Source organism: Nothobranchius furzeri, chromosome 14 (genome assembly GCF_043380555.1).
Source record: "Nothobranchius furzeri strain GRZ-AD chromosome 14, NfurGRZ-RIMD1, whole genome shotgun sequence".
NCBI lineage: Eukaryota > Metazoa > Chordata > Actinopteri > Cyprinodontiformes > Nothobranchiidae > Nothobranchius > Nothobranchius furzeri.
This window is the reverse complement of record NC_091754.1, coordinates 25,813,969-25,832,164: the sequence shown is the minus strand read 5'-3', so window position 1 is coordinate 25,832,164 and position 18,196 is coordinate 25,813,969. Positions and strand designations below refer to the sequence as shown.

At 40.8% G+C, this 18,196-nt stretch overlaps 2 protein-coding genes and 1 long non-coding RNA gene across 4 annotated transcripts; 1 reads left to right on the top strand and 2 right to left on the bottom strand.

Moving 5' to 3' along the window:
* Positions 1-592: 592 nt before the first annotated feature.
* Positions 593-1,851, top strand: LOC129164939 (uncharacterized). The gene is made up of 3 exons (XR_008564410.2): positions 593-822; positions 1,524-1,581; positions 1,662-1,851. It is a non-coding gene; the product is annotated as an uncharacterized lncRNA (long non-coding RNA).
* Positions 1,852-2,113: 262 nt separating this feature from the next.
* On the bottom strand, positions 2,114-6,411 carry LOC129164938 (spectrin alpha chain, non-erythrocytic 1-like). Its single transcript, XM_070544022.1, has 8 exons — positions 6,273-6,411; positions 3,806-3,928; positions 3,518-3,735; positions 3,002-3,094; positions 2,787-2,891; positions 2,682-2,714; positions 2,569-2,604; positions 2,114-2,360 (listed from the first exon to the last, which is right to left on the bottom strand). Exons 4-8 carry the CDS (start codon positions 3,065-3,067, stop codon positions 2,283-2,285), a joined length of 318 nt encoding a protein of 105 aa, XP_070400123.1. The 5' UTR covers positions 3,068-3,094; positions 3,518-3,735; positions 3,806-3,928; positions 6,273-6,411; the 3' UTR covers positions 2,114-2,282.
* On the bottom strand, positions 5,284-12,211 carry LOC129164937 (uncharacterized). Of its 2 annotated transcripts, none has more exons than XM_054746818.2 (5): positions 11,834-12,206; positions 10,619-10,711; positions 10,108-10,254; positions 9,359-9,519; positions 5,284-8,082 (listed from the first exon to the last, which is right to left on the bottom strand). In XM_054746818.2, the coding sequence occupies exons 1-5, from the start codon at positions 12,030-12,032 to the stop codon at positions 8,065-8,067; spliced, it is 618 nt and encodes a 205-aa protein (XP_054602793.1). In that variant the 5' UTR covers positions 12,033-12,206; the 3' UTR covers positions 5,284-8,064. The 2 variants fall into 2 exon arrangements, with proteins under 2 accessions (XP_054602793.1, XP_070400122.1); XM_070544021.1 differs by lacking the exon at positions 5,284-8,082 and adding an exon at positions 8,090-8,362 and having other exon boundaries at positions 11,834-12,211.
* Between the last annotated feature and the right edge of the window lie 5,985 nt (positions 12,212-18,196).

Below are 18,196 nucleotides of genomic sequence, written 5' to 3'. Positions count from 1 at the left end.
TGATGCAAAAACAGTCAACACTCACATTTTCTGTTATTTGAAAAATTGTTATGACGTCTTCTTCATGAAAAGATCTCATAGGTTGACTCAGATATTGAGACATTCTTTGGAGAAATACATAAAAAAACACAATTTCAGTACGACTACTCTCCTTTGTACATCTTTCACTTTAGCAGTCAGATTTGAGGAACTGGAATTCCCATTTTACATTTAGAAACTGGTTTCATGCAAAAAACATCCACGACTGAGCAAATTGACTTCATTCCCTTTCTTGTATGAGATCATACTCAACAACCACCATTATACGTGAATAATGACTATGAGAAATTGTTTCAGATCCAACTTTTTGAGATAATCTTATTGAATAGTTTGCTATGCAGGAAGCTGCAACACAACTGTGTGGGGTTAGGTCTACATCATAGACTGTACATATACTGGACAATTCGATTCCATAGGCTTCAATAACACGTTATCTGTCCATAATGGGAGGTGTCCACCACCGCCATTTTGACCGTGTCACAGGTTCCGTCCAGCCCAGACAATTCCATAAAAGGGAAGAGAGGAGGCGCTGAGGGTGTGGCTGTAAGGCTGGGCTCGAGTGACGACACCCAGGCGAACTAGCTACGAGCTAACCTGAAGCTAACCCTGGCTAACCCAAAGCTAAAGTGGAGGTGGGAGCCGAGCTAACGGATGTAGCCACCTAGCTTCAACCCAACCGGAGCTAACTGGAACACCCATCAACCTGAACCTCACACGGAGTTTAGGTGGAGGTTTTCTGCGCCTGTTCGTGAGAAGTACCTGTATTAAAAAAGTTTTAAATCGGTAAGTTTATAATTTATTTCCGTAATGAATACATTTTGCTTTGAGCAAGTTTTCAGTAGTTTTTTTCGGCGCTATCACTCCTGAGTCGCACCAGCCATTAAATGTATCATGAAGAAGAGAAAATATATTTAAGTCGTATTTTGGGGGGACATTTTATTATCTTTCTTACAAAATCTGAGACCAAACGTTTCACATTGCAACACAAGCACCGGTAACCATAACAGAATGAACAGCCAGCAGAGGAGAGGATGGCGGTGTTTCAAACCCTCCCGGCCGGCGTGTAGAGCTCATTCCTGGGCTGGAGCCGGCCCTCAGCACCCCGCCACAGGCTCTAACAGATGCTGGCGGTGTTTCATATATTTCCAAAACGTAATACTTGTTTGTATCTTGTACAGCCAACTAGCCTTTATTCTGGACTCAGTACAATTTACCAAAAGTAAAGAGACATTATACAGATGAAGTAAGCACAAGATAACTTACTGGAAGACACGGGATTATCATCAGAACCAGAACAAGAGAGCCTGATAACAGTCATGTGAAAATAACAGTTAAAAAGTATGTATGTATAATAGAAATAAAAATATATTAGAATTAGTGTAACTCACTGTGATCCAAACAATGAATCAGCCTTAGCTGATTAGTAAATATGACATGAGGTTTGGGAGTTTTTAAGTTTCATTATTTTATTACATTTTTTTTAGATCTATTAAAAGGTCACCATGGCAGCCTGTGTGTCAACGTCAGCTACACAAAGCAAGTGTAAGTACCTGTCTTGACCACTTCATGTATGGTTTTGTACTTTAAACAGCTAGGCCAAACCTGTTATTTTTTCTCCATAGCCATTTGGATCATTGGAGACAGCTGAGTGAGGCGTGGTGCCCAGAGAGCTGCAGAGACAACCTTGGCCTCCCTGACGTCTGTGTCTCTTGGTTTGGTTGGGGCGGACCATCGACATACATACATACATGTGCCGACACTTTGCGCCCTGTTTTATAAAATGTAGTGTTAAAAATAAATGTTTTTGCTCAATTACTGGAATTTCTTTGGTTAAGACAAAAGTGAGGAATAATCATTTACAAGTTATTTGTACAACAGGCCCATTTTAAATCCCAACAGTTTCTTAGCAGACAATAGAAATGTGTTCTTTACTAACTTTACTTGGTTTGAAAATCTTACTAAAATAAACTTGAGTGCCGTATTGCAAAACCCGATCATACTTGTTATGTAAACATTAGCTTTGTAGATATTTTTTACAGATATATATTTGTGTGCAACAAAAACCAAACTTAAATAATTTGTCATTCTTTATTGAAAAACAACAAAATACAGGTATACAGAAGTGTGGGAAAATGATAATGTGAAAGTATTGCACTATAAATGAAGTGAGATGAGATGAAGGTGAGATGAAGGTGGATGCCAGCGGGCTGGACGCCGGACGAAGAAACCTGGAGACGGATCACTCAGACAGGAAGGGAAGAGCTTCCTCTTACCTTGATGGAATTAAAGTTAGCCGTCGTCTGAACGCCCAACCGTACGGTCTGAGGTCAAAGGTCACAGGAAACACACACCAGTCAGCAGTCATACAGATGCATAAAGATAACTGTAGCCATGGCAACCAGCTGACATGTCCCCACTTTCACCAGCACCTGGTGCCTGCCGGGTCACCTGAATTCCTGTGTGATGTCAGCACGGTCGGCCGTGACTGCGGCCATCAGAGGTGACCTCTGATCAGCTGAATGAACTCACCTTCCAGGGTGACGCCGTGTTAGAGTCGGCTTCATCCTGTAAACAAACAAACAAACAAATGAGTGGTAACATAAACACGTCTGGTTCTGGTGGAGGCGGAGGACAACACGCACCTTTCCAGGAGCAGAACCCAGATGTTCTTGTTGCTACAAACATAGACGAGCAGAGTTAAACCAGGAGGTGAGAGGGACCAGCTGCTGCAGACAGGTGACGCTCACCTGAGCCGGAACCATAGGAGCCTCCTCAGCCATCAGACCTTCTGACTCCAGTTCAGATGCCACCTTGTTGATGTCCCTCAGGCGGGACTCGTTGGCCTTCAGGTCCTGCAGGACAAAAGCACCTGCTGATCACCTTGTTGCTGTCGGGTTAACAGGTCTGGTGTTAGAACGTGGTGGATAAGAATGTTCTGACGGGCCGAGGGTTCTGAACTCACCCTGCAGGACTGGGCCTGCTCCTTCAGGGCCTGGATGCTGCTGCCGTAAGCCGACAGGTCCGACATCAGGGCCTCGTGCTTCTTCAGGAGAGCCTGTGGAGCAGAACATCAGAACCTTCAGCTCGTCTGACACAAGTGGAGCTTTCTCGCAGCGATGGTCCAATCGGATCCGCCACTGTAAAACAAACCCTGCTCAGTTCACCGCAGACGCAGCTCTGCGGGTGTTTAGTGGAAAAGCGTGAGCCTTCTGCCGGCTGCCACGTGTCATGGCTGCTCTGCAGCGGGAACACACATCACAGCTTGTAAACCGTTTGAAATAAGAGCGACGGGAACACGTTTGTCATCACTTCCTGTGCGAGGCCAGCACTTCTACCCCTAACCCATGAGACGCTCAAACGAGCAACGACGTCTGGTAGACAACCGAAGGAAATGACAAATACAGAAACACTAATTATGAAGGACTGGAAAGAGAGCAAAGAAAAGCGATTGGAGTTTCTCAGGAAGGGACTTCCATACCCCGGCCAAGTCCTCGTCTTTCCCTTAGTCTGGACTTCCAACGATGGGCTCCTTCTCCTTCATCCAGGACTCGGCCTCATTAGCATCCGCAAAGTACTGCTGGGCCTGCAGAGAGTCCTCCAGGTCCTGCCTCCTCTGGGACGCCTTGGCCTTCAGCGTGTCCCAACGTCCATGAAGCTCCCACAGTTTAGTCTTCACTTCCTCACCAGCGAAGTGACCTGGACCCAAAAAAAGTGAGCCAGAACCTGCAGACACCTCAGAAACATGTCAGGACCAGACCTGCTCTACCTTCTTCCACCATGGTCTCTCCTTTCTGGGTGACAGCCTTGATGCGAGGTTCATGACCTGTGATCTCAGCCTGCAGAGCCTGGTGCTTCTTCAGCAGGTTCTGGACACCAATCAGGTCCTTCCCTGAGGACACATGTTAGAGTTCAGCATTATGCAGTAGACAGACCAGTTTAACCCAGGGGTTTCTTTCTTCTACAATCTGCTCTTTAACTGTATTATTTCCTGCTATTTCAGCTGTTAACTTTATTTTCTCTCTAAGTGTTTTTCTCCCCAGAAGAAGCTACAATGATGTTCTGCTGAGCTGTGGTGGCCTCATGGAGGGGGGCATCGGCTAGCACACTGCTGCTAACCACTTAAACATTCTCCCTCTCCTGATAGTAACATTTTACTTTCTTTGACGTTGGATGTGCTACTACTAGTTTACCCGTTTAATTATAGATTCACTAGGATAAATACAATAAAGTTTATCTCTCACCTAATAGAATATTTACTGTGGCGAGCCCGTGAAGAGGTGTAGGAGAATGCGACAAATTTGTCTGTTAAAAAGTCTGTTATGTACAAAAAACACAATATCATCACACTATTTTGGACCGATACATGACGGTCAGGTCCGGCTTGGGGAGAAAATATGACACGTCTTTCAGGATGGACTTCATCTTTGGTAGCTGGCGAAGCCGGGAAAAGCAGGATCTAACCACCTGGCTAATGTGGGAGTCCATCCGCATCTCTGGGTCCAAAACCACCCCCAGGTTAGTGATGGTTGGCTTCGCTAGCTGCAAAAACAGGGTTGCAGGACAGGACTAACTGCAGTGGGAGAGGGAGGAACAAATATTCCAGTTATAAATATTAAATATTTGAACAAATAAATATTTGTTAAAAGGAAGAAACTGATGATGACTTTAAGATTAGAGGAATGTTCTAGAACGGGTCTGGAACCAACGATGGCCCTTTGGATCAAATTTGGATTAAAAAAATAGCTCATGATTTTATTTATGGATGGAATAAAAATACAGGTTGTAAGCATCTTCTCAGTATCTTCATGTTGCATGACTTTCCACAGCAGAAGGACACAAAAACTGCCAGAATTATGATTAGAAAGATTTACGTTTTAATCTCAGAATCCCAACTTTTCCCAGAATCTTCACATTATTCTATGAATTCAGAGAAAATATACATTTTTCAGAGGTCTCGCTCCCCTGTTGTGGATACTTCTCAAAATTCAACCATTTTTTCTTTTCAAAAGCTTTAGTAAGAGTTTGGACTCTAAACAAGTTTTACTTTGCAGACTGCTTGTCTACACCTTCATCAGATCTGCTCATAATAAAACATTTGGGTTATATTTAATGCCCAGGAAGATGCTCTTCCTGGGCATTAAGTTATCAAAAACAGATAAAAGTATTTTTTACCATAATTTTAACTGCTATCAGCTGATAAAAATAATAAAAAACAGCCTGATCATTAAAGGGGTGTAAGTGAAACCGCGCGGATCACACAAACCATCATGCTGTCTATATGACTTTGAAAATATATAGTTTAATTACAGTTTGATTTATTTGACATCTGTATAATGTTTATTATTTTGTTTTTTCCCCCTAAATGCCTAACGTTTTAGTTTTACATGAATATTAGTCATTCATCACAATACATAAAGTTACACATTTTAAATTTTAATAGGGGAAGACTGCAGGAGGGAGCGGTAAAATACAGAAATCCCCATCAAAAACAAGAAACTTTACGAGTCTGATGAAACCCGCTGGAGTTCCTTCAGCAGGCCTGGTGGCAGCTACAACGACCCAGTGGCTGTGCTTGGTCAATGTTATCGAGCTCAGTCCGGCTCGGCCGTGAACGAGCCGAGGCGACATCCTGCTCTGCTTAAGAAGAAGTGTTATTTTCCGCTTCAGAAGAAGCGTCCGTGTTTTACGCTTTCTCAGAGACATGTCACGTTGCTAAGTTGCGCCGCGCGCTAACACGTCAATAGTGCAGCATAGCCTGCTCGAGGTTTTAAGGGTTCAGATGAAAACACCCTACCACTCAGGCTGCTTACACATCGATATTAAGTTGTCGCTGTTGCACTCACGCCGTAATACGGTAGATGCGGTTAAAGTCAGACATGAAAAACTCCACGAGCGGTCAGACCGCGCAGCAGCTAGGCGCAGCAAGTAGGCGCCGGATCGGTCAGGCTGCCCGGCCTGACCGCTGGGGATTACCGGATGGAAGAATGGACACAGAAGTCTCCCTCTTAGCGCTCCGTCATATTTCAACCCATTTTTATCTTAAATGCACTGGGTTTTACCCTATTACCCATCTAAATATGCCCTATTAATTATTTTACCGTATTTTACATTTAAATTTCATGGTTAAACAGTACATGCTACATGTTAAACTGATAGTTAGCTAGCTACTTCGGTAAACTAAGCTAGTTTAAAGGTGGCAGTGACATAAAATACGAATATAGATTTTAACTTACCGAAAAAAAATGAAGTGGAGACTCCTTGGACGCTCTATTAGTGCAATTAATACCACTGCAAGTCATTTTGTCCAACAATTGCACCAATAATATCCAAAGAAGAATACACAAACACAGAGACTCAAAATGCCGGAGCAGTTTCCAAGCCAGACCGAGGCTGTACTGAGGCCTTTCCACGGAGCTAGCTCTGTGGTCACGTGGGTCTGAGGCGGCGGTCACGTGTGTCGGATGCTCATTAATTATACAGAATTTTAGGCTTTCAATACACTTAAACAGAAGAGTGAGAAAAAAATTCACCCCCCTCAGAGTTGTCATGAGTATAAACTAGATAATTTAGACAAAAAACATGTTTTGGCACCAGGCTGTAAACATGTTTATTTCTGCTGTGAAATCGGCATTTTTAACATGGGAGTCAATGAGGATTTGCTCGCTTCTGGCACCAGCCCCCAGCGGATGAGGGTGGAACTGCAATTATTCTTACTTCCGGGATGGGACCATTTTTAGAGCGGCATTGTGGGGGCTTGGGTACAACTCACTCACTCACTCACACACACACACACACACACACACACACTATTTTTTAGACCTTTTTTCTAACTGGTGAATTATATTATGTTAAAAACTTAGGAATGCACTTAGTTAACCGCTTAATTGCTGTTAATGTTGTAACCGGGTAAAATAGTTTTTCCCGGTCAACAGTTTCATATCCTGCTGCTGCGTTTCCGTGTAATATATTATGTGCCACTAGAGGGCGCAATAGTAACACTATTATAATGTTTCCCGGGCAACCACAGAAGAAATTAGCTTGTCAAACACTGAGCAATTAGCACTGTGGAAGCAGTTTATTCTTCGTTATTTCATTCCTGGAACACAATAGGCCTCCCATCAAAGTGCTGAGCCTGGCAGAACATGCCAGTGTAATTATTTCGTTTAATGTAAGGAAAGGAAGTATTTTTTTTAAACCGTGGTCTCCAGAATGCGCTTATGAGCGTGCAATTGCCAGCAGCGATGTGTATTTGATGCCAGACGGTTCACTGCACAACTAGTTCTGAGTCTGAAGGACATTCCAGCTGTCATCTCACTCTTTTCTTTTTGTTCATAAATGTAATGAGCGTTGTTGGTTGGTTCTGGTTAACCGGCTATTAATCGTTAAGGGGCATCATTAGCCGGTTAAAGAAATTTTCAAAATGTGCATCCCTACAAACATTGAACAGTTAGTCTGAGTAGATTTTTCTTCAGGTATACCGTATTTTCCGGACTATAAGTTGCACTTTTTTTTTTTCCATAGTCTGGTATATAAGTCACAGGACCAGCCAAAGTGACTTATATACCAAATTATGTAGGCTATACCGCGCTGCTGCAGGCCGGCTCCGACCCAGGAATGAACTCACCTGTCCCGCTAGGAGGGTTTCAAACACTGCCAAACTCTGCTGGAGATCGTGGCACGCTGCTGCGTACCGCTGATGCAACAGCTTGTTTTTTTATTCTGTTGTTACCAGTACTTGTCTTGCAATGTGAAATGCTTGGTCTCAGATTTTGTAAGAAAAATAAAATTTCACCCCAAAATGCAACTTATTCCAGTGCGACTTTTATGTTTTTTCTTTCTTCATTATACATTTTATGGCTGGTGAGACTTATACTCCAGAGCGACTTATACTCCAGAAAATACGGTATATATATATTTATTTATTTATTTATTTATTTATTTTTACTTACGTAGCCTTTTGGAGAAAAAGGATCCTTCAGTGAAGGAAAAAGCGTAATGATTCCCAGGGCATACTTCTCTTTCTGCTTACGTGAAGGAATCCTCCTTTACAACAAAGAAAACGAATACAAACAAAAATTAGTAAGTTATAACAAGGTTTTATAAAACCATAATTCAGTACATCTTGAAAACCAAACATTCCTTTTGCTAGATTGATCCTTTTAATCTGAATCAGTCCAGTTTCTTAGCCGTGCATCTCAGTCATATGACTAGCCAGTATGTTAACAAGTTGCCTGCGCGTGCGATGCTGCAGGGATTTCTCCAACTTGTACTCTTCCAAGACATCCTCACCTCCAGGTTTTACATGCAATGCATTCTCTACCATCTACAACAAGTTGTCAATTAACAGAGACAGGTTATGTCTTGCGAAATAAAACAAAAAGTATAAACCATCATTTTTCAGTTCTTACTAGTAATGCATGGTATAAACTGTACAAAATGTAACCGGTATGATTTTGGCCTACGATAAAGATTTACTATCGGCTAACTGGCGCTTGCTAATGACGTCATTGAGGAGTGCGACAGTTCAGCTCTTTAAGTAACAAGGCTGAGCGTAAACTTGTCCCGCTTTTACATGAATGTTGTCAATCTGCGTCAGCTCTGGACGAAACACAGAGAGCAGAGAGCGTGAAGATGTGATTGTAAAGAGCATGAGGTTACATTGGTTACACAGACCTTGTTTTGTAGTCTGATGCTGAGCAGAAAAACATCCTCAGAACAATATGATACATTATTGAATCATTATCGTTATTTGCATTTTTCACTTTAGTTCAGACAATTTAGAATCTAGTCTGTCACATTTAGCTTGTTTTTTAAAATATCTTCATCTTTATTCATGTTATAATTTTGTTGCATTGTTAGGAAAAATAACCTTAACATTAAAACTGAGATATGTTGTATTTAGTTAAGTTTAGAAAATTAAATGCAATTTATAATAAATAATATATATTGAAATTTATTGTATACTTAAGAATTATTTGTTATGCAATTTAACTGGGCATGTCAGATTGTTCAAAAACAGTGATTTTTACATTTATAAACAGAAGAGAAGAATAAATCGAGATATTTATCATTACAACATGTGCTTCAAAATTTAGCGCAATATCAGTTTTAGGTCATTTTGCCCTTTCCTAGTTCATACTAAAACAGACAGAACTACTTCCCTGCCAGCCAGTAAAAATAAAAAATAAATACCTGCAGCAGCTATTCATTCAGATTATCTTATCATACAATTTACAATTTTTTATGAAACCATATTTATATTGTAGCAATCTGAATTATGCCAATTACAGTAGAATTTTTTTAAATGAATCTGAAGTACCTCTTTTGCAGCCTCAGACTCTGAAACTTCTGTGGTAGACTTGTTCTTGACCCCAGAGCTCAATCTACTTCCAGTAACAGGGATCCCCAAATCTCTGTGAAGATCACTGTCACTAGACGATAGTGACACGGTATCCGTGAGGGAGGATGAGGTTGAATGAGCTATAAGAAAAAAAATTATAATTTCAAACATGAAGAAGAAAATAACTTGCCAACCTGGTGGAGGAGTGCAGTTCTGAGGTAATTCTGCCATAAGTATATGTGTTTAATAAAATCAGCTAAGTATGAAATATGTTAGTTTCATTCCATTTGTTTATTTTATACTAACATTTCATATTCAATTAAAGAGATTAAGCTATAATTTTTCATGAAGGTAGACAGAGTAAAGTGTGATTAGGGTGTATGGGCTGTTGAGTGCATGTGTAACATAGCTTTTATTCTTGTATGTTTGCACCATGTGTTATCCGCATATCATGTGTAAAGTCCTTATCTGTTTAATTATGTAGACCAATTTGCATTATCTTTTCAATAAAATAGATTTCTTAACAAAATTCAATTTGGCTGGATTTTATGCAACTGCAAACAACCACAATTTTAAATGTTTGCCTTTTGGATACTGTTGCTGATCGTAGTATTAAATATATTATTGGAATAGCCAGCTTGTTACAGCCAAAAGGTATTATAAAAATCTGCACCTGAAAATCCATGAGCATTCATTAAAATAAGATTTAACAATGAAATGAAACTTACCATCACCTGCTGAGCTGTCACTTACAGTCAGGCATATGTCAGGATTGGCCTCTATCAGTTCAAGAAAGATGTCTTCCTCCACTGCTGTATCAGTCTCATCAAAAATGTGCAGTTCTGTGACATCAGGAAGCCCAAACTTGTTTTTGACTAAAAGAAGATGATAACATGAGGTAAATATGTCTGATGCAAAATTTAGTTTGAAAGAAAGAAGAACTGTATTTCTAAAGCTACTCTAAAATTCCACATTGCTTTCACTTAAAAATGAAGTTTAGTGATGTGACACTTCAGTCACTAACTTATGTGCATACAAAACAAATTTCAGTTATTTACATTTGCTAACTCAACACTGCAAGTAAACATTTACATGTGATGTGAAAATCTACAAATTCTGCCTTTGTCGAAGACCAAATAAAATTACTAAGAAAAAGGTACAATAAGTATAAGTAGTTTAACATAACAAAAGATTTAGCTTGTTCAGATTGTTGTGAAGGTACACAAGACAGCTACCCACCTTCACTGATGAACTCCAAATATGTGAACCCTGGCTGTAACCGTATGTACTTCTTGGAACTTTGGTGTTTCACCTTCAGCAACATGATGATTTCTTAGGAAAAAATGTCAAAAGGAGAAAAGTAGTTAGTGTTTGATATAATAAAATAGATTTATTTTAAACAAAACAAAACTCAAAGCTGGCATAAAAATGAAAAATTCTCAAGTTTTAGTCTCTATATTTATTCTTGTTGCTTATTCTAAAATTTACATATTTCAAACAAACAAGTGTTTTAAATCAGTAGAAATCTAAACAATATTTAAAGAAAAAACTTAAAACAAGACATTATTCATGCTTAGAAAGAACAGAAATGGAAAATCTTTATATTCTCCGTTTATCCAATGTGCACGGATCGACTCGTTAAATCCGCTTGTGTGTGTTTGGTAGTGACTTTCTCTACTGTTTAAGCACAAAGAAGAACAATTACATGCATGGTGCTTAAAGAAAATAGATGAGCTCGCTCTTATCTGGAATTATAAAGTTCTAAATCCCGCTGAGTCATTCGGCTGCGGGTGTTTCTGCTTCAGGAGCAGTTTGTAGTTTACCTCGGTAGTTTACACGAGGAAAGCAGAACTACGTCCACACCCGACTGAACTGTTCTGTCCCTTATATTTTAACAATGTCAATCGCTGTGTCCTCCATCTTTTTCCCATTCGGAGAGCTATTTTTACCAGTCATGTAACCTGCAGCAGTGGGCTAAAGCTTCACAAACATTTGCCGTTAGCAGCGCGTCCGCCTGCTGCCGAGTGGCTGTTCTTTCCATTGAGATTCTAGCGACCCGTTCTCAAACGTCTATCAAGAGAAAGTGTTGTTTGTCTGTGTATGACCATTTTATGTTAGCATGATGCGAATTAGCTCCCCAAACCGGACAGGCGCCTAAAATTAAGTCGGTGCAACGGGACTTCCGGGAATCTCACGATAATTTCCCGCACATTTTGTGCTGCACTAATTAATTCCAGTCCATTTTCTCAGGGTTTAGGGCCAGCCGAACTAATTTCTAAAAAATTCAAAACGGCGCTAGTCTATAGCTAATCAACTCTGAGGCTACCGAGCATCTAAGCTAGCTTTAGCTGGATACAAAATTTTACATCTTACAGTCTAAAACCGAAATTACATTAAAGTCCCATTTTATGTGCTGTTTATGGCTCTTTATTAATAAATATATGTGGTACTTACCGTTTGACGTTGAAAACTTGACACTGCATCTGCTAGCCCGCGCTGCCTGGAACTTTCTAGAGTTGCCTGCTCTCCTCTCAGACTGGATGTAGAAATGAACTCGACAGGAGAGTTGGCGCTTAGCTCGCGCTGTTAGTTCCACCCCAAGAGCTATTTGGACACCGTGGGTGTTCAAACCACACCAGGATTCAACAACCATCAACTCTAAATCATTTTCACCAGAAAATTGACACTAATTAACACTGCAGATTTTGCTGTGTACAATATTATTGGATTTTGTGCCATCTGTTGGAGCTCAGACTCAAAAACACCCCAGAACAAAACGATCTTGTTCACACACAACGCAGATCTCATGATAAATGGTTTTTGGTATATAAAAATCATGCATCTGGTCATCACGTCTGCTTACAAACTGTGAGAGTTTTGAAAACAGAAGTGAAACGGAGAAAGAGGCTGCAGCACACACTCAGGTTTTTTTTGTACTGAGGAAATAGATTTCTGCAGCTCATGAAAACTTCAATAACCTGAACAGAATGTGGACTTGCAGATTTTATGCAGATTGCTACTGGTCTGATGAGAGAAAATCATAATTTTGTTTTTCACTGTAGTTACACATCACTCGGTTCTATACAAGCCAACACCAGTTTTCCCACTGGACGGTGCAGGATTTCTTTCCTCAAAGGTCTAAACAACTGGTTTGAAAAGGCAAAATGTGAGTTGTGGTTACACTTAATCACACTTAATCTCTTGTGATTTCAGATTCATAGCAGCAAGACAGAGGAAACACAAGAAAATGGGACGTGGCTGAGTCAGACTCTAAACTAGAGTTTTAATTGTTTGGTTAAGCATCTTTTTTCTTTTTCATATCTGATCAATATAGTTGCTTCAAATTCTTATGCTGGTTAATGTGCTAGTTTACTAGAAATAGTGTTTTTATGGTATTATTGGTGCAATAACGTAAGAAACCTGAATTATATATAAAAATAAACCAATATACCCAAAGATCAGCCATTTGTAACAGCTAAGGTTGAGAAAATGAACTATAAACTTGAACATGTGTATGTTCTGACACCGTTTGTGAAGCTAGATTTCAGAAATACATAGGTTGAAAAACTGGAAACGCCTCTAGTCGCTTACATGAATGAGGACTAAAGGCCTGAGCTGCAGTCACACAAAGACAAAACGTTTCATCTGAACAAGACGCTGCTGTTTGAGCTCAAATAAGAAACACTTTGTTTTGTGTGAGAGTTAAAGTCCTGGCAAATTGCTTTTGCAAGAAAGCAGGACTGTGTGTGTGTGCGTGTGTGTGTGTGTGTGTGTGTGTGTGTGCGCGTGCGCATCAAGGCAAAACCATTTACATCCTCCATTTCTGCTGTAATTACACATAACTCTGCTGTCAGTGAATGCTGCTGAACAACAGCAGGAAGACAACATTGAGATAACAGATGAAAAACCTTCTAGCAGCCCCTCCTTTCTGGTTCTCATGCAAACTCTCAGCAGGACTCCCCGCGTTACGAGAGACCTGCAGCATAAAGATTTAATGAAACTGCAGGGGATGTCGTCTGGTGAAGTTTAAATGTTTAAATGTTGCTATTTCTTTACTCCTACGGTGGGAACAGAGAGAGTTTCCTGTGGTAACCTCTGTGTCCGTAGTTGTCTCCCTGCACCACAACAAATTTCCCTTAGGCCTAAATACATTGATGTGTGTGTGATGTAAGCTTTGCATAACCCGAGAGCTGCTAACACTGAGGGACTGTAAAAGTGAAGGAAGCTGTGTGAAAGAATGCAAAGAGAGTGGGGGAAACAAAGCAGATTATTTTTGCAGATTTGGTGTAAAAAAGAAATGAGTGTCTGAATCTGTGAGGCCGTGTGTTGTGAGCATTGTGCCACCTGTTCTTCGCCGCTCCTGGAGGGCTCTCTTTAGAAATTATATTTAGAAGAAATCAACCCGGGGAAGCTGACTTCTCCACCGAGCTGCACATAAAGCCAGCTCCAAGTTTAATTGGAACATCTTGGTGAAAAAGGTAAAAAAAAAAAAAAGTGGTCTTGACACAGACTTTATCGAACGGCCGCCACCCACTCACGCTCAGCTGCTCCCTCTCACATATTTTCACACTATCTCAACTATCTTTCTCATGTACTCACATTTAAAAATGTGATGTAACAACCCCCCGAGCTGCGATCCAGAGTGAGCAGCCACAATGAAAGGCCTGCTGAGATGTTTGGAGGAGAAGACCAGAGCATGATGCAGCATGATGGTACCATTTATCAGCTGGCAGGTCTGGATGTTGGTGTTTTATCACTTGTGTTGCAGACACCCAGCGGAAAGAATAGCAACTTAATATTGCATGAGTTTTCCATGTGCTGCAAAATGTGTCCTGTGCAGAAACTTAACAAGAGGAAGAGGAACTTGCTTGATTTATTCAGACTGATGAGCAGAACATGTGAACAAAAGTTTAGGGGTGGGCGATGCAAGCGTTAAAGCAACATAAATTAATGAACAGAACAGCTGAGAGAAGAGCAAAACTTGCATGAAGTGGCTGAAGCGTGACTTATAGCTTGAACCAGTTCTGGCAGGACGGAGATGGAGCATGATGGGAAAACAGGTTACAGCTGGTGACCTGCAGCTCTTCCTCCACACGTCTGTCAGCTGCTGTAGAAAGTCAGGATTATAGGCTGTGTGAGGTCATGTTTTTTAATAAATAATGCAGTTTTTAAACTTCAACCCTCTTGAGGCAGGCGTTGCGGATGTGCAACGTTAAAACCTACCTACCTGGTCACTACACATACGTGCTGATGTGAAATATTTGATGTGAAACAAAATCTCTGGGTCCTGGAGCATAAAGGTGCCAAGAGCAACAAATAGCTACATGACTTTTGGAGTGACGTCAACAATCTGAGCAGACTAGATCAGAGTGGAGATATTTTCCCATAATGCATAGTTCCATCTTTGAGAGAGACGAAACACAGCTAGCATTATCAGATGTCAGCATGGTAGCAGAGGGCTGTGGCTTGTTTTAACTTGATCTTCTGTGGTGGGGACCGGTGAAACAGAACAATGATCCCAAACGCAGCAGAAGGCATGAAAAAGGGGTTAGGGTTCGAATGAAGGATGCTGAACTGGTCCAGATAAACAGTTTAGTGGAGAAATGTTTTATTGAAAACACCTTTTAATTCAAATCAACTCACATCAAAACATTGCCTTGTTCGTGTTTGCCTGTTGGGCGTTTCCTCTTACAGATATCATCGCACTGACATTGTAGGAAATCTGTTGGCAGCTGCTCTGTGTGAAGCAAAGATCAAACAGGAACTCGGACTGACGTGTTCGCAGACATTTTGTTTCTATTAATACATTGACATCTCTGGTTTCAGGGGAACTCCCCACACTGTCCAGTGTCCAATATTGGCAGAGCTGTCAGAGCACAGCAGCCTCTTCGTATAGCTCCAGGCAGTCCAACACGGCGCCATGGAAATGATTTCACAGAAAAACTGTCAGAATAAACCAGGTAATGACAGAAAATGCATCATAGATAAATCACTATGATGCACATGCTGTTCAGGATAAGAGCTCCACGGGTCTCTGAAAATGCTGCAGTTTAGCATAAAACGGTTACAAATAAACACTGTTTTCATTTTTCATGTGCATTCTGCAGGGAAAGTAAATTAAATCTTGCACAAATAAAACCTGCAAGAAAGTGGTTTAAGGCTGACAGCAGGATCAAAAATCAAGTATCACCTTTCTGTGTGTGAAATAAATCTGTTGTTTAATTGGCTGGATGCTTTTTGTTTATGTAAATCTGACTGTTTTTAATCTGTTGTTTCTTAAATTGGCAGTGGTATTATCCGTTAAATGTACTGACTTGTGCTTAATCTGCCCCTGGGTCAGGTCATGCGCAATGACAACATTGCCTATCATTGTTATGCAGATGACACCCAGATCTACCCAGCTCTATCACCTGGTGATTGTGGTCCTCTAGACTGACTCTGTCAGTGTTTGGAGATGGTTAATGACTTGATGCAGTCAAACTTCCTCCAGTTAAACAAAGACAAGACTGAAGTTACTGTCTTGAAATAAGATGGATAGGATGGAGGTTATTGCTCAGCTTGGCTCCAGAGGAATAAAGACAAAGACCCAAGTTAGAAATCTTGATGTTATTATTGATTCAGACCTGAGCTTCACTGGTCACATTAAGGCTAAAACTAGATCAGTGTTTTATCATCTTCATCAAATAGCACAACTCAGAGGTCTCATGTCCAGACAAGACCTAGAGAAACTCATTCATGTGTTCATCTCCAGCAGGCTGGACTATTACAACAGTCTTTTGTCTGGTCTTCCTAAAAAAGCTGTGGAGCAACTGCAGCTTATTCAGAATGCTGCTGCTAGAGTCTCAACAAGAACCAAGTGTCATGACTCCCAATCCTTCACCCTCCTCAACCTTCATGCAGCACACCTGGTTTCTTCATTAAGCCCCAGCCAAACCCTGTTTCCCTGACTACCACAGTCAGCTTCATCCACTTCACCTGCTCCTGACTCCTCAGCTCATCTCACACACCTGCTTCCCCTACTATATATTCACCAGTAAACCACCAGTTCCCTGCCAGATCATTTACAGCCCTGCCCGTAAATTCTCCAGCTATTCACCCTGCCTGATTTCTGCCTCTGGACCTTGTTTTTCTCCTGACCCCTGTCTTGAACTCTTCCTGCCTTTACGACCTTCGCCTGTCTCCGACTCTGTCTCCAGCCTCATCCACCTGGTAATTCTGCTGCAAATAAACATTTTTTAATCTATTTTTACTGTGTTTGGCGTCTTCACGGGTCTTCTGAGTTCTGTTCGTGACACCAAGAGAGCCGAGCACATCACTCCTGTTCTTTAATCTCTACACTGGTTACCTGTAAACTACTAAATCTATTTCAAAGTACTTCTGCTAGTTTATAAATCACTCAATGGCCTGGGGCCAGAATACATGTCGGATCTCCTTCCTGTTTATGCGCCCAGCAGGGCTCTGAGATCCTTAGGAGGTAGTAAACTGGTACAACTCTGGGTCAGAGCCAAACAGGGTGAAGCTGATTTTAGCTATGCACACAGATGGAATCTGCTTCCTCATGACTTCACATCTGCCCCAACTCTACAAACTTTTAAAACAAAATTGAAAACCTTCATGTTTTCATCAGCCTTTAAATAAATGTTCTTATGCTGCACCCTCTGCACTGTAACTGCTCACCCTTTAACTTTGTCTTTTTTTTTTCATTTTAATATTAATGTTCTTGCTCTTCTTGCTGATGGAAAGCACATTGAATCGTTTATAATCTATTTTATAAGTGTGATGTTTTATTGCTGTAGCTTTGGTTTATTGTTCAGCACTTTGGTCACCTTCGGTGTTTTTAAATGTGCTGTATAAATACAATAAATTTGATTTTATTTAAATTAGTTGGCGTGATAGCTTCTTTGTGTGCCTGAAAAGTCTCACATCTGCCTGTTTGGAGTCATTCAGAGCTCTAATGTAAAGTGCAAAGTGGTTATTTAATGGCCACCGACTGAGAGCTAGTGCACAAACTGACATTTTAAAAAGCAAAATCATCTAAAGAGGTGAGGAAATGAATATTTAAGTCCTCTATGCATAGAAGTCCCTGAATTTCTGGTTGAAATATTCAAAATCTGAATGTTGTGTTCTCGTTTTGTCATTATGCTGAATGCTGAAGCTGTTCCTTCTGATGAAACCCACACTTGTCAGAATGCCAGACTATTCACTATTGTCTTTGAGCACACAGCCAGTGTTCTTTGTTGGCAGCCTCAGCAGCCACTCGTGGACAGGTTCCATCTACCATATCTAAATATTTACAGAACAAACTGGATCCGCTCACTTCCCATTCTCAGATCCTGTTGTTCTCTTCAGTCTCTGTGTTTATGGACTCGAGGTGATCAAATCCTATTATATGGAAAGCGCGTGCAAAATCATCAAGTATGTACACAAAGAAAAACTCAAAAGGAGTGGGCAGAAATGTAAAACAGGCGAGGCTCTTTGGATTCATAGCCAGCGAAATAGGGAGAAAATGAGCACAATGGGAGGAGAACAATTGTGGATCTGTGCAAAGACAAAACGGATAAACAGTTGGCATCACGCAGGCTTTTGGAATCTGCAGCTGAAGCACTCATGCTGTCACTGCTACCCTCTAGTGTTGGCCTAAGGGGCGCAAAAGCAAAATATGATGTTTTCACATAAATTATATTGTGACCCCAAATGATTTAGAAAAAAAGCACACAAAAAAAGGCCAATTTTCTTCATTCTTTCATGGTTTAAATATTAAAGGGAAAATCACATATTTGTGTGGAAATGAAATTAATACAATGGTTCCATCTTTTT

Coding starts and splice junctions, on each gene's coding strand:
- LOC129164938 (XM_070544022.1), bottom strand. CDS start 3,067: ATGTCGGACCTGTCGGCTTACGGCAGCAGCATCCAGGCCCTGAAGGAG. Junction 2,892..3,001: donor AGCAGGCCCAGTCCTGCAGG/GTGAGTTCAGAA, acceptor TTTGTCCTGCAG/GACCTGAAGGCCAACGAGTC. Junction 2,605..2,681: donor TGGGTTCTGCTCCTGGAAAG/GTGCGTGTTGTC, acceptor GTTTGTTTACAG/GATGAAGCCGACTCTAACAC.
- LOC129164937 (XM_070544021.1), bottom strand. CDS start 12,032: ATGGTTGTTGAATCCTGGTGTGGTTTGAACACCCACGGTGTCCAAATA. Junction 10,712..11,833: donor CAAGTTTTCAACGTCAAACG/GTAAGTACCACA, acceptor TTTTTTCCTAAG/AAATCATCATGTTGCTGAAG. Junction 8,363..9,358: donor AGTCTGAGGCTGCAAAAGAG/GTACTTCAGATT, acceptor AACTTGTTGTAG/ATGGTAGAGAATGCATTGCA.